The sequence below is a fragment of the Thermobia domestica genome, chromosome 1 (assembly GCF_964235325.1).
Source record: "Thermobia domestica chromosome 1, izTheDome1.hap1.1, whole genome shotgun sequence".
NCBI lineage: Eukaryota > Metazoa > Arthropoda > Insecta > Zygentoma > Lepismatidae > Thermobia > Thermobia domestica.
The window spans coordinates 304,852,227-304,868,051 of NC_137454.1; the positions used below are offsets into that span (position 1 = coordinate 304,852,227).

The 15,825-nt window shown below is 36.6% G+C and overlaps 1 protein-coding gene across 1 annotated transcript; it reads left to right on the forward strand.

Annotated features, from left to right (window-relative positions):
* Window positions 1-5,012: 5,012 nt before the first annotated feature.
* LOC145680512 (histone-lysine N-methyltransferase SETMAR-like) lies at window positions 5,013-5,465 on the forward strand. Its single transcript, XM_081751113.1, has one exon. It carries the CDS (start codon window positions 5,013-5,015, stop codon window positions 5,463-5,465), a length of 453 nt encoding a protein of 150 aa, XP_081607239.1.
* The last annotated feature ends 10,360 nt before the right edge of the window (window positions 5,466-15,825 follow it).

Consider the following 15,825-nt stretch of genomic DNA (forward strand, 5'->3'; position numbering starts at 1 on the left):
GAGAAAAAGTGTTTTGCTCCCTTCTCGCACCTGTGGTGCATTAGAGCTAAACCGGGCCCCTTTGCAAAACGTATTGACCAGCCTAACCTAAACACAAACCTCTTACTTGCTAACGTAGAAACGTGGTCGGGAGGTGTAAGGCATGTAGAAATTGTATTTTTAATACCTATTTTTAATACCTATGGTCCACGTCCATGCTTTTCTTTTTACTTTTTGCAGCTACATCGGAACGTTCAATTTTTATTCTTCACTAATTGCAAATGGCGTTTACATTCAAAATATGAGGAATTTTGGTGGCATTTGTTCGGATATTCTTCTCTTTCGAAATGAAGACAAGAATAAAAGCAATACGCAAAGACAAAAAGTATTATCAGTACTAAACATTACCAATAATAATTGCTACGAAAAACTAAATACTACCTTTTTTACCATCTCTCATGAGCTGTGTTTATTGTTAACAAAATATTTTAAAGACGTCCTTGACGGGGATTCGAACGGGTGTCCTTTGCATTTGTAAGCCAGCACCTTAACCACTACACCAAGATCATGGCGTAGTGAACGTTTAGTTGTCGGCGTATTTGTTGTATTTGTGTTTTATATTCCCACTTCGACAATTTTTACTCTTATTTCTAAGTTTAACAGCTGTTTCTGGCTTCCTGTTTTGGTGTCGTCCTTTATTTACACTATGCACTATTCGTATTAACAGCTTGTACCCCTCTGCAATGTCTTATTCAGATTAAACTTTTCTTTTTGCCCCTCAGTAAAGATTTGATTGATTTAATTTTCATACTCTCCGCGGATGAAGCGCAGGAATGCCAGACTCGAAAAGTAGGTGTCCATTTACTTTCCTGACAGATAATACAACACATCAAAGACCCTTACAACCTTTCCTCAATCACCAGATTTCAATCCCATAGACAATCTGTGGTGGGAATCAGAGAAGAATGTGCAACAGCGCCAACTGAATAACCTGATATAACTGGAGACGTTCCTGAAATAAGAGTGGCTCAAGATTACACCTTGTTACAAAGAAGTTGGTACAATCAATGCGAAACAAACTAGCCAAGGAGATAAGAAGAAACGGGTTGGCAACACGCTACTGAACTTTAAAATTTGTAAATGGACAAGGTGTACGAATAATTTTGTGTCTCTTAAGTTTGTGTTTTGTTCCTATGTTCAAGTTCTGATTTTGTGTAAAGGAATGAAATAAATACATTTTGTTTATAAGATCTCTTGACATAATATATTTCAGTTTCTTGTAGTATAAGATAGGTAAAAGAGGTTATTTCTATTCATTTATCTCATAAGGAGAAGTGTACGATCAATTTTGTGAGTCACTGTACGATGAGGCGCTTTGAGGATAAAGGTGTTACGTTCCTTTTTTTAAAACTTGCATTCTGGCGGTTCATGTATCTGTTATATGTTAATCATGCTACATAACACATTATTTAGTGAGTCCTTGTCTGAGTGCAAATATTTAGAAACGACGAAGGCGGTATGTTAACGGACAAAGTTGTGAAAGTCAATTTTCCCGTCATATTATGTTCAATTTGTTACATAACACATTTATCCTCTAAGTGCTTCATATATATATATATATATATATATATATATATATATATATATATATATATATATATATATATATATATGTGTGTGTGTGTGTGTGTGTGTGTAAAGTACAACAGCTGGACTATTTGGAATGAATATTTTAATGTCTGTATGTAGCACTTGGGTAGAACTGGATTTTCAATACTTTATTTTTGTTTAATCACCTATCCTAAAGGAGTAAGGGGGCTCAAATATAACCTTCAAATATCTTCCATAATCTTATATTTATTATTTAAATACCGTACATTTCAGTTAGAAAATACACGTTTTATACTCTTATTGACACAAAATAAAAAGCTGGCATAGGAGATTACATACAAAAATGAGAATATAAATATCAAAAGTGTGGGTATTTTATAGTTCATTTCACATCTTGGCCTTGCTAGTGTTATTGTGAATCTACGCTCCTGGAATCAGAGGCTTCTCTATCGCTTACTACTGTTACACACGTAAGGTTTGCTTTAGATAATATGAAACTTCGTTTATACGTGCAGCTCAGATAAATCGTAGTTCTGGTAGCCTTAGAATTCATTGACCTTACTGACTGTTACAAAAGCACTGGAAAGACACTTCCGCTAATAACGTAATAAAATTTCTTCGTTAGAATACTTCATTTGACAGCCACTTCTCGTCACTTTACCACTTATCCTACTCGCAGAAACCGGAAACATCTGGATCGTATTATAGTTCTTCGCTTGTTGTAAACGACACGTCAAAGAGATGTATACAAAGAAAGGAAACCACAAGCAGTTCTGAAGTTGTTTTTTTTTTTTTTAATATTTTTATTTTTTTAAATCCTCATCAATTACCATCGACAGTGCAAAAATAACTAATCAAGGAGTTCTGTTTTTGTTTTTAGAAAACCTTATGATTCCAAATTCCCAGTTTCACTACAGGTGTAAATTACGGTTAGAAAATGTTACGAAATATTTTTTAAAAAGTGATGCGTTAAGACTGAAATGTATTTAGTGGCTCTATGAATTAACACTATGTCATTAGTTGCAAAGCATCAGGGTTAAAGTTTTGTTCAAACATGGCTATTTTAAATCTATTGTGGGAAACTAGTTATATAGAATTTATGTGAACAAAATAATAATAATATAAAACTTCACAAACATGTTCCTCATTTCAAAAACTACATTTTTATTTGGGAGTTTATTAATTGGTATTTAGTTTAGTAGCTATGGGCAAATAAGAGAAGAGATAGCTGCAGTACACGAATGTCCAGTATTACTAACCCTCAAGGATTAAGTGTGCCATTACCGCGGGTTTCTATTTTTTGTATAACTCTATATATACTGGTGAAAATACATTTTTGGATAACGAGAAAAAATTACGGACCTAGCTCAAAGTTGGTACACAAGAAGGAGCTGGAGATGATGGTAGATGAAAGAGATCCTGAACGCATGAGAAATTTTGATATACAGGGTATTCAGAAACAATACAGTACTCATTTCAATATAACACATATAATCATTCCGAGAGGCCATACAAGTAGGTAATCTGTCGTACTCATACTGCCCAGACGTCCCCCAGTGTTGAGTGGATTTAGGTCCGGAGACCAAGCAGGACAGGGTGCAAGAAATATACTGATAAGAACATACAGAATGCGCGTTATCCTGATCTAAGATTGTGTCCAGCCAAGGAATCGGATAAAATGAAAGATTAGAATTGACGACGTCATGCAAGTACAATTCACTAGTTATAGTCTTTCAAAGGAACTTATTCTGCTCCATGTAATTTCTTCTGCTCCATATCAGAATGCCGGGTATGGGTTCTGTATGGAGAGTGTGAACTCACGCTGAATTCTTCTGCTCTTTTGCAAGTCTTCAGATGCTCACATTACTGTCGCTGTGTCCAAGACAGAAATGATTTTCATCACTGAACATCATCATCCTTCATTCTGTTCACCACTACAGCTTGTACTGAATATGTTATCGGCGATGCAAAGATGTCATAGGTATGAGAGTCCTATCTGGAACTCGGAAACGTAAACGTACTTTTAACAATCCTTAGAGTACTCACATGTGTAAAAGGGTTGTTCTGATCATGCTGGTGGTCCTCGTCTTGTCAGTTAAAGAGTCACGAATCTTTTCTGTACAAGTACTGAGTCCTCTGTCTTCCATCATGTACAGCATCAACCAGTAACACGATCTGGCTCGTTAACAGATGTTATGACTCACTTGAGAGGTAGTTCTGTGAAACGAGCAGTCTGCCTTCCACATCCGAGGTCACTTAATCACATAGTGGAATTCGGTGGTGTCGACCTGGGATTGAAGATAGATTGTGATACACACTAAACGGATTCCCTTGCCCAGATGTTGTCCGACGTTTAAACTACTAGCAGCATACTCTCTACAGACTCTACGATCAAGTTGCCTTGTAAGGTTAACTGTGATCACCTATGCAGACATTTATTCTGTGGTACAAATTTAGTTCGACTCGGACTATGTATATGAGGTGTCGTCAATCCTTTCTCGTCAAATGATATTTTTGAGAATTAACCCATTATTGAACGTTGCTAACAGTTTGTTTAAATACTATTTATTTACATGAAACAAAATATCTTTCTTCCTCACAAGAGAAGATTTGAAGGTATGTCTTTGAGTATTACAGTGACGAGAGCAGTGCAGAATGACTCAACGAATATTATCAATGCTTGAACGAGCTCATTTGGTCTCCCGTTTTGAGATATGCCAATTCGTGGTACAAATGTCGAAATTGTAGTGCAGTGTATGTTTACTTCCTGTAGCAAACGATATAAGGTAGCTGTCATTCCAAATTCACTACTCAGAGTATGTGGCAGATATAGTTTAGCTCACAGATGTGCTCATCATTCGACATAATGGTTGGAGAATATTTCGCAATTACTACAAAGAACGAAGAAAGAAAATTGAGGTTGGAGTAAAGAGGGTGTTTTTTGTAGAAGGTCTGCCAAGAGTGACCAAAGTGCAAGATGGATAAGATTGAGGCTCACAATGTGACAAAGTTCCTGCATTTAAAGGGTAATATGCCAGACAAATTCATGATTAGATGAAGGCTGTGTATGGCGATGATTATCCATGTTATGACATCATTGTAAAGTGGAACGGAAACTGGTTACATGTCCCTCAAAGACGACCTAAGACCTTGAAGGCTATCCCTGACTAAAGATGTGGCTACTATGAAGAAAGTGGAGTGTTTAATCCTCGGAGACAGACGTGTAACCATCCAAACTATTATGAATGAGACTGGTCTCAGTTCTGCTAGTATGTGGAAAATTATCCATGACGAACTTCATATATCTAAGGTATCTGTGTATTGGACTTCTCGTTTGCCGACACCTTTTCTGAAGCAGGCACAGTGTTACCTTTCCTAAGAGTTGGCGCTTTTAGAAGAGGACTTTCGGGCGTCTGGTAACCATGGATGAAGCGTGGATATATCAGTATGATGTGGAGACCAAAACAATGAGCATGCAGTGGAAGCATCCGATTCAACCCTCCCAAAAAGGCAAAGGTGCAAAAGTCAGGGGGGAAGGTCATGTTGTCCGTTTCTTAGGATTCTCATGGGGTAATCCTCACAGACTACTTAACAAAAGGACAAACCATTACTGGGATTACTACAGCAATCTCCCGGACAAATTGAGCGATACTCTGAAAACGAAATCCCGCGGCATGCTCTCGAAAGGCGTTCTTCTTCTAGCTGAGAATGCACCAGCTCATTTGTCTCAAGTTGCTGTCGACAAAGCAAGGGCGCGTGGCTTCCAGGTATTGCAGCATCCTCCTTATTCTCCCGACCTCGCACGTTTGGTTCTTATGCCCAGTTACTTTTTCTTGCTTCCCCAAATGAAGAATGCTGGCATTATTACTCTTTAAATGCAGGAATTTTATGACACTGCGAGCCCCAATCTTATCTATCTTGCAATTTGGTCACTTTTGTCACACCCTGTAAAAAAATAACAATCATTATTAGCTAATTTTCTTAATCATGCATATTAAGAACCAAACATAACACTGCCAAAATTTCATCATCACATCTTAATAATTTCCTGGTGATAACTAAAACTACGATACCCTTCATCTCTCTCTCTCTCTCTCTCTCTCTCTCTCTCTCTCTCTCTATATATATATATATATATATATATATATATATATATATATATATATATATATATATATATATATATATATATACGAGTATATAATTTCAATTAGTAAAGTGAATTTGATTGGAACTCCACGTTAAACCGTAGGTCAACGTGCGATATGGTCTCGCTGCTGAAAAAGACACTCATACTCGAATCCAGTTTATTTCAAAGAAAAGATTAAAATAATTTAATATATAAATCAATGGACTTTAAAACAATAATAACGTAGATTTTCAACAGCATTATGTGCCCATTTACCTATTAATAGATATATACAGGAAAAAGGGAATAGATTGAATTTGTACGTGAATAAATAAATATTGCTTTTTCGCTGGAATTTAGTAGATGATATGGACTCTAGCGTTCGATTGCCTGTCATCTCAACGCGTGTTTCCAGTGAAGTTACGATATGCGGTAATAACGAATTGCTTGGAAACTGTAATGATATCTAAACCAAATGACAAAAGCACGTGCATGGATTGATACTTTGACAGCACAATGAAATTATTATAAATGATTAAAGAGCAAGCACAACTGCGAACAGCGATAGAACCAATCTAGTCATGTTACATTTGATGGTCAGATATTCTAATATGGAACGCAAAAAAGTAATGTATCAAAAGAATATTACAATAAATATTCTGCCATTATCAACATCAGAGTTTTCTCATAGCTATATGGTTAGCATACGCATCTAGGACGCGAGAGATACGGGTTCGATTCCCTGTAGGAACTCATGTAGTTTGGATCCCGCGTCAAGCTGTAGATCTATGTCTCATATAGACACAGTGTTGAAAAAACTGTAATCAAACATCATTATTAGCAGGGTAGTTGGCACTTTTTAAAATATACTCGAGACCGCAGTCACAATCACTTGCGTTATCAATGTAAAATTTATTCTTCATAACTGTAATTTAAAAGAAAGAGAAAAAAACATTATTTATAACGTCCTAATACTTTATAAAATGTATATTCGTAAAGTAAGGTTTACAACTTCTGTAGGCGGAAAAGTAGGGCTATTCTGAGTGGCATGGCTATACGGAGAACATGTTAGAGCCTGTAACGGTAATTTAATTTCGAAGAAAAATCTTGTAACATCAAATTGTTAGTGTAAAGCTTAAGACTAGGAGTATCAGTAGTGACTTCTTCAGAAAAAGAAGAAACTATAACAGCCAGTTTACGCTGCAGTACAGAAATACATTTCTTCCACAAGTCTCAATCATGAAGGGGGAAAACATGAAGCAAAAATTCGATGATTTGATGTCTTCAAAAGCAGTTGTCTATATGTCTGAAAGGTTAGTAAACACAAATACAATTCGATTCTCTGCGTGGCTAAGAACGCATTTCACTCCTACAAAACCAGAAGAAAAAATAATTATCATCTTAGACATACACATCCCATTGCAAGTCAGTAGAGACTTAAAGTTTGCAGAAATGAATGGAATCGAATTGGTTTGTCTGCCGAGCCACACGACACACTTTCTTCAGGCTTTAAACAGGGCAGGTTTTAATCAATGACTTATATACATATATATACGTGTATATGTATATAATGCTGTAGCAAGAGGGGTGAGGAATCATCCTGGTAACAGAGTACTAACGTTGCAGTAAAGAAAATTGCAGAATTCATCTTGGAGAAAATAAATCACACCAGAAAATTCAATTCCTGGATTTAGATCTACGGTTATATATCCCTACAATCGCCACGTTATTCCAGACTACACTTTTCTGGCTGCAAATCCAGTTACAAGTTAACATTCAACAGCAGAAACTGCTGGGTAGGCTTGATTGACCTGAATACGAATACGAGGACCTTGCTGAATTCCACTTCTGTTGGTCCAAGAAATTCTCAACCACTTCAGGCTACGTCTGGGCTTAACATGCAACAGACTCCTTCAAAACTTTGGGAGGAGATTTCGCCGGTACTATCTTACCTTTAGTCAGACTTCCTGCAGACTTCATGCCACTGTTTTAACATGTCAGAGAACATAAAGAAAGTAAAGATGAAATCAGTAAATGGTAGCAGTAAACGTAGATCTAAGTGCTGTCCTAAATATATTTCGAATCAGTTGATTCCAAGGAATAATCTCTTTCATCCAACAGCAGCTCCAGCTCCGAGGAAAAGATTGCATTCGATGACCAGTCCATTAATGATGAGTTCGTGGATCCTACTGATGAATGTATTGGTTGTGGTGAACACTATGAACACACAAAGAAGAAAAACGTTGGATTCATTATGTTCGCTGTAAACGGTGGCTTCACAAAACATGTAGTATATTTAATGATGTTTGTTCGTCCAGTGGGAAAGTGATAAAAAGGAAAAGTTAAACGAATTCTTTGCTGACAGATGTATTTGTCATTTAAAGTTATTTGTATATGATTCATTGTTGTTCGTGTAGTCCTAAGCTTAGAACTAGATTTCTTTAATAATGGGATATACCGTATTCTTTATTAAACTTCGTACTTGCTTTTGTTTGTAGAAGCAATATATTATTATTCTTTGTTTAGAAAGTAAATATCCATAATCCAACCTTCAAAAACATGATGCACAAATATACCCTACCTTAGGAGAAATGACCAATGTCATATTAAAAAAAAAAAAAAAAAAAATGACCATTTCTACAAGTCGTCGAAATTTTTGCCATCAAAAAATGCATTTCATTACGAAAACTATATATTCTAGAACCTAATTAATCTCTTTATCACAAAATTCTATAAAAAAATCCTTAATGTTTTAAGACTTTGAGAAAACTATGGCCATCTCACCTGGAATTATTCTAGTACTTTGGTGAGTAAATTGGCACTACTGGCTTTAACTGTCAGCCTTCCGCTTCCATCTTGTGCAGTTTGAGTAAGATGTGTTTGCTAGTGCTCTCGGGTTACGAGTCGGGTCGGGTCAACTCGGGTCGGGTTGTCGGGTCGGATCACGGGTCGGGTCACTCGGGTTGGGTCGGGTCGGTCTTCAACCCGACCCCACCCGACCCGTTGAGAGCACTAGTGTTTGCAATGGCTGCGCCAAAAGTGAAGTGCCTTCATCATACTCCTATGTTTTCTCCAAGAAAAAGGTAAGCACTTGTTCCCATTTATTTAGACATTATAAGTCAGTGGCATGTAATGAAGTGGTGTTGTAAACATGATGAAGAGACTAGGAACAAAGTTGAAATGTGGTTCCATCAGCAGGCGCTAGAATTTCTATTACTGTGGATACGAAGTAGGGTGGACAAATTTCTGGATACAAATATACGGACACTTTCGATTCTACTGAAAATCGGTGAATTCATTTAATTAAAGGGAAAAAAAAACTACCTACTACAATATATCTATACATAACAAGATTAACATTGAAATTAAAACTGCTATCATAAAATTAGTATCCTGAATGTTAAAACAGCTACACCAATCTGTTTATATTATTTAAACACACATGACACTGAAATGCTTTTCCTTTTTCTTTCGTTTTTGTTCTTTTCTTTCTTTCTTTCTTTTTCTTTCTTTTTTTATAAATTTAAAAGATAGTTGTTTCATTAAACGTAATGGGCCTTATGCAGAGTCGTTTACACGCGTTATTAGTGCCATACTAAAGAGTTCGACTAACGTATGTTTCCTGCAGTAGTCAGACCTTTAGTGTGACGCTAATCATACGTCAAAACGACTCTGCATAAGGCCCAGAGTTTTTAAACATGTTAAGCAGTCGAACATTCATAGGAACTAAGGAACCTTAAGCAGGGATAAAAGTGGATATCAAAAAGGTAGGGGGACGCATGACGTCAAGCCGTCGACCGTGCCTATTTTTGCCCATTGTAGGGAACGCCACAGATATTTTCTGGAAGGGGGATACGTCCCCCCGTGTTCTCCCGCATTTTTACTCCTGACCTTAAGTCTATGAAAGATAGACTTTTGAAGGCGAGATCAAAGTAATTCATTTTCCAGTTTCGCAAAGAGACTTTCACTCTTTGCTCACAATTCTCTATACAGTTAAGTAAACTCACAATGTGGGCCGCTGCGATTCTGTCACAGAGCCCACAACATGTTACATGATTTTCACATATCCTTAAAATGTAAGAGTACAAAACTCACGCTATTATCCTTGGTGATCGTGTAATCGGTAAGGAAGTAGTAACTAATTAATCTATTTTCCGAGTTCAAAAAAAAAAAAAAAAAGGACATTTTGTCACTTTGTTTTAAAAGTACGATACGGATACGGACACAAGATTTAAAATACAAACTTTCCATACAAAACGGACACCTGGGAACTCTATACTAGAGCACGTACCATGACTTAACAAGTGTTCGGACAATTATGTCGAGAAATATCCAATGTTATCACTAAATGTGTTGCAGTAGACAATTTGTCAAATACGCGTTTTATGAATGAATACTATCCGTTGTCCGTACTTTCCGTACACGCTGTGTATCATATTTCTATGCTAATCAGTGTAGCGCTGATTCTGTCATCATTGACTTCGGTGGAAGGAAAACTTAACAATTGTATCGCATGGTGTCACTACTGTCGGTAGTAAATAATAATGGGCCAGAAGTACAGTTTCCGTATCATACGATAGAAGCACTTCTATATATTCTAACAATGATTAGTGTATGTATGTATTACAGTAATTTAAGCTCATTTCATTCAAACGTTTCCTACTTTACTCTAGTTGGAATAAAGTAGCTATTTCAACTACAAGAAGGAAAGAAGGAAACGACAAACTTCAAACTTCTTGCTTGCTTTGCGAGTATTTATCCTGTACATGTGGGTCCTGTGAGATAAAAGTATTTGACTAAATCAATTTACATGACAAGTTTGAGTCCATATTTGAACTAAGAGATTTCTACCTTTGCACTCGTTGAAGAGAATTAAATTTTAGAGAATTGGAGCTTTACTGCTCCCTAACAACACAATTTCTTAGCAAGCTTTTTCATCATTTTTATCTGTGAATCTAATATTTCTCTCTATTTGTTTTGTGAAACATCATTTAGTTAGATACTTATTTGTATCTTCAACATATATTTGTCTTCCTCCATGCCTACTTCTCGAACGTTTATGGCCATTCCCTTAAATTCCAATACTATATGATTCAGTTACTTGTATATAGCACCAGGAGTGAGCAGTGTAACATTAGACTTTACGCGAGTGCTAAAGGGAGTAAAGTAGTTTGATTTTGGCTAAAAGGAAGAAATTTCAGTTTGAATATGAAGTCCATTAAAAAATTCGACTATAACATATTAAATGCACAACAGCAAATACTTTGGATTAGGTTGATCAATCACAGAGACAACCATGTGTTATATCCTGAAAATGACATATATTTATTGGTTTACGTTTGATTTAATTATCTTGGGAGAAATTAAAGTGTTGTTTAGTTTCTTGTTTTGTCTTTTACGTGTTAACTTTGGAACTCCTGAAACAGGATTAAAGTGTTAAGTAAACAAACAATTATCTTATTTCCCCTTTCTCTCTCTCTCTCTCTCTCTCTCCTTCACTGCATTGAATAAAAGAAAAAAAGGAAAAGAAAGAGATAAGTGCGTTATTAAAAATTACAGCCCAACTCCATTTGATTTGATTTTGAGTTTAGCGCCCCTTTGAGCAACGAAGATACATGAGACGATTTACAGCTTAACATGGGATCTAGATTATGTGAGCTCCTGCCGGAAATTGAACCAGTGTTTCCTACGCAAAAGGCGCGACGCTAACTGCTTAGCCACGAGGGATTCAACTCCATTTGACTCTGCAAATCTTCGATATGTTCTAAGTTGTTAAGGAATACTTTTGAGAATGTCTCCATGTGCACCTATCCGCGTTTCACCGGTGCCTCAGACATGATGTGATGAATATTCATAATTAACTAACGACTGTTTCATGAATAACGATCTCTTCGTCTCAAGATTCCCTTCTGAGGCGCAGGTTAACTCATTGCCAATAACTGAACGCTTGCATAATTAATACAACTACTGGAAGTGTGGTCGCACTTTGGAAGAAACACCTGCAAAAGAAGGAAATGAAAGGCTTGTCAAGAAGAGAGGCGCAATAAGGTTTTCAAAGTTTTACTATATGCACAGTTTCTTCAAATTAAAAATGTAATTGTCCATTTAAAGTAATGGAAAGAACATCATTTTAACGACTACTGCCATTCTTCACTTCATGAAATACTGTAAAATCATAAAATTTAATTTCATTTTAACATTTAATTTCTTACAATTTGAAAATGGAAACAATGTGTTATTACTATTTCACAATTTGAAAAAAAAGGAAACAATCATTAACAACTAATATTACCATTATACTATTTATATTTGAAAAATTTAAAACAACCATTAAATCAGAGGTGGACTGGCTATGTAAAAAGGGCGCGGTCACATACTCTGGGAGGGCGCCGTCCATCCGAGGCTTTCGCTTGTATGGAATACCCCCTCCTAATAAAAGGAAGTCCCGGGGGGCTTCCCCCGGAAAATTAGTACATAAAAAACAACAAAAGATTAAGTAGCTATTGCAATTAATCACGATAGAAATATACAAATTCAATATGTTCATAAACAAACAAAGAGACTTTGAGTACTAAATATATTAGGCCTATATAAATCTGCACACTTTAACTGAGACTACAAAAATCACACCAGTTGTTTAAATTCTTCGGCTACATTTGTTAACAGCCTAATTATAACTGAAGATTTGAGTTAAGTTTGGGGCTTATGCTATTTTTCATACTTCCGTCCTTTTAAAGCTATGTTCATCATAACATTAACTTATTTTTCATCTATTTTTAAAACCGTTGATTAAAAGTATACATGAAACATTTACTACAAATTAACAAAAGTAAATTTAGAATTATATACCTACCAAGTGAAAAAAGAAATTCAAAAAGAAAACTGGAAAATGAAAGTAGTCATTGCTTTATGCTTGAAGTAGCCTTCGCATCTCCTTGCTTTTCTCACACATTTTGTCAATAATTAGATTGTTGTCTATTTTGGTCAGGATGTCTCTTCCTGAGTTCATCAAGAACAATGATTCCAGATGTTCATCTGTAAGTCTTGAACGGAGTGTTGTTTTTATGTATCTGAGGTTTGAAAATGCTCGCTCACAGGACACTTGTGTTGCCGGTAATGTAAGGAGATACTTAGAAACTTTGAATAATTCTGTGTAGAGTCTTGAGTACATATTGTACTGCAGAATCATATCGAAGGCGCACTTAAAGCAAGAATTGCACTTCACTCCATCACATTTTATAGACCTTAAATCCACAATATCGTCAGTTGGCCCCAAATATTCCTCCTCATCCTCCATGAAATATTCAGAAAACTTGTCCTCTTCAATCAAATCTTCAATCGCACGAACCTCAACAGCTTGTTGATTCTTTTCTTTGTTCTCATAAGGGGATTTTGAAAACTCTTCCCTCATTGATGAAAACGAAAGAAGCTCTTCTTTAAGTTTTCCCTCTTCACAATCAGGAATTAATTCAGTGATTCTTTTCAGTGACAACGAAGCCAGACTTAAACTCTTGAACTTCTTAGGATTAAAACACTCTAAATCTAAGTATAAGCTTTGATTTTCAGCAAATCGTTCCTGCATGCTGTTAGAAATTTGGTCTAGAACATAGTTGAAAACTGTTACTTTAAATCCGTATTTACTGTCTTCAATTACTTCATCAGAAGCTGATTCCCCTGCCATTTTCTTTCTTTTTCTACATCTTACCTCAGGCAATTCTGTTTCTATAATAACTTGTTCTAGACTAGGAACATCTGTAATGAGTCCTTCAATACTATTTGACATTTCTGTTGCAAAGTGTTCTGCTGCTTTGTAGACTTTGTCAAACTGGTCCCTAGCTTCTTTCAACTTATTTTGAGTTGAGGATATCAGGCGTCATGCTTGGACATAGTTTAAGTTTTTTGTTTGCAAGTAGTCTGATAAAGGTGTGGTATGCTGAAATATCAATAAAAACATCACAGCCACAATGATAGTCTCAAAGGAGCACAACTTTTGAATGAGAGACATTGCATCATGTCTGACTTTGGAATTGAATTTTTGCGAGTTGCCAATCACACTTAAAGCTGCTGCGAGTTTCATATATACTGGTTTTGATTTTCTTGGTCTGACATCCTTTGAGTCGGGTGCCCAGTAATGAAAGTGTCCAAATATTTTTACAGCAGCGTTGCTTTTACTTCTCCATCGAGTTATCCCAATAGCCTCAAGACGGACACTTGGGTTTTGTTCCAAGTACACCTCAAGTCGTTTCTGGGATTCTTTCAAAAATATTTGATTTCCTGCAGAAGCCCAAAGAAAGATATATAAACACCCAAACTCGGCCAAAGGGCAAGGCCGTAGGCCGAGTAAAGACTGGATCTGGGGGCGGAGCAGTGGGAGTAGTAGGGTTGATATATAAAAATCATCCAAAATGATCGATATTAGAGTCAAATCTATAAATTTCAGGGTCCCTAAGATCATTATAATGATTCCCAAAGGCAAAAACAGAAAGAGCGAGGCTGCAGGCCGAGCAAATACCGGGGTCTGGGGTGGAGCCCTAGCTGGCCAAAGGCTAGCGAATTTATAAAATAATTATGTAGCTTTTTTTTAGTTATGTTCAGAGAGGAAACTGTGCGCCTTCCCGAGGCTAAGACGGGTCTTAGCCCCTCCCGAGGAGGGCGCAAAGGCACTGATGTGAGGAGGGCGCAGCGGCCATCGGGCCGGTACTTGATTATGGCCACTCTACCCCTGCATTAAATTACTATTATTTGAAAATGAAACAATCATTGTAATATTGCTATGTTACTATTCAAAACTGAAAACAATGAGATACATACATATTGCTACTTTACTGTTTAAAAATGAAAATAATCTACCTGTATATACAAAGGGTGTTCAAAGTTTTGCACAGTGGTCTTTTTTTTTTTTTTTTTTTTTTGCAGAAAGATAATGAAATTTTTGGTGAACATACTTGGAACATTTAGCTATAAGTTGGTATATAAAAGTATTTTTTTATTTACAGGTGAGCCATAATGGACCGTGAAGTAGATTTCAGATTGCGACAATGGTCGGTGATGGAGTTCCTCTTCAAGACCGGCGATGACTCTGCCACATCGATTTACAGGAAGTTGCTTCCTGTTTATGGGGAGGACACATTGGATCGCAGCAGTATCCAGCGGTGGTTGCAGATGTTTAAAGAAGGTGATTTCTCTCTACTGGACAATCCACGATGCGGTAGACCATCGACGGTAATGAGTCATGTGAATATGGAGACCATTAATCAAATCATCCAAAATGACAGATGTGTAACGGCACGACAGTTTGCTGAAATGACTGGTTTGTCATTGGGTAGTGTGGTGTCAGTGGTACAGTCACTAGGGCACAGAAAAATCTGTGCACATTGGGTGCCTAGATTATGAAAAAGATGAGGAAGGATGTGTGCGAGGGTCTCATGACGAATTTTACTGAAGGGTGGAAACAGTGTTTTGACGACGTCATTACTCAGGATGAAACATGGTTGTTTTTGTCCGAACCTGAGAGCAAAACACGTCTGAAGGCCCACCTGCGCGGTAAAACATTTGACAGTGAGAAAGACCTTATTTCCTGTGTCAAGCGATGGTGTAAAAGTCAATCCCCAGAATTTTACCAAAGTGCATTTACATCATGGAAAGAACGTTGGACCAGTTGCGTCACAGCTGATGGAGGCTACATTGAGTAGGCTCAGTGTATAGCTAAGTGTTCCAAGTATGTTTACAAAAAGTTTCATTCTCCTCCTGCAACAAATAAAAAAAATTAGAGACCACTGTGCAAAACTTTTTGAACACTCTTTGTATATAGGTAGATATATAAGTATATATGTAGGTATATTATTATTTTCATATAATAACGTGTGTCTGTTTGTCTGCCATAAAAGTTTTGCATAAAAAAGGAGTCATCTAAAGCCACCAAATTATGTACAGATATATCTTCACCAGATCTACATTTGTCGGATAGCCGTCTCTTCTCTTCTGATTGTCTCAAGCCTATAACCTCGGAAATAAAATGTGTTAATAGCTGGAATTTTAACTCCTGTCGCGATATAGCAATGATGGCTTACCGAATGACATTTATTGACAAATTTTCTTTATGCTGG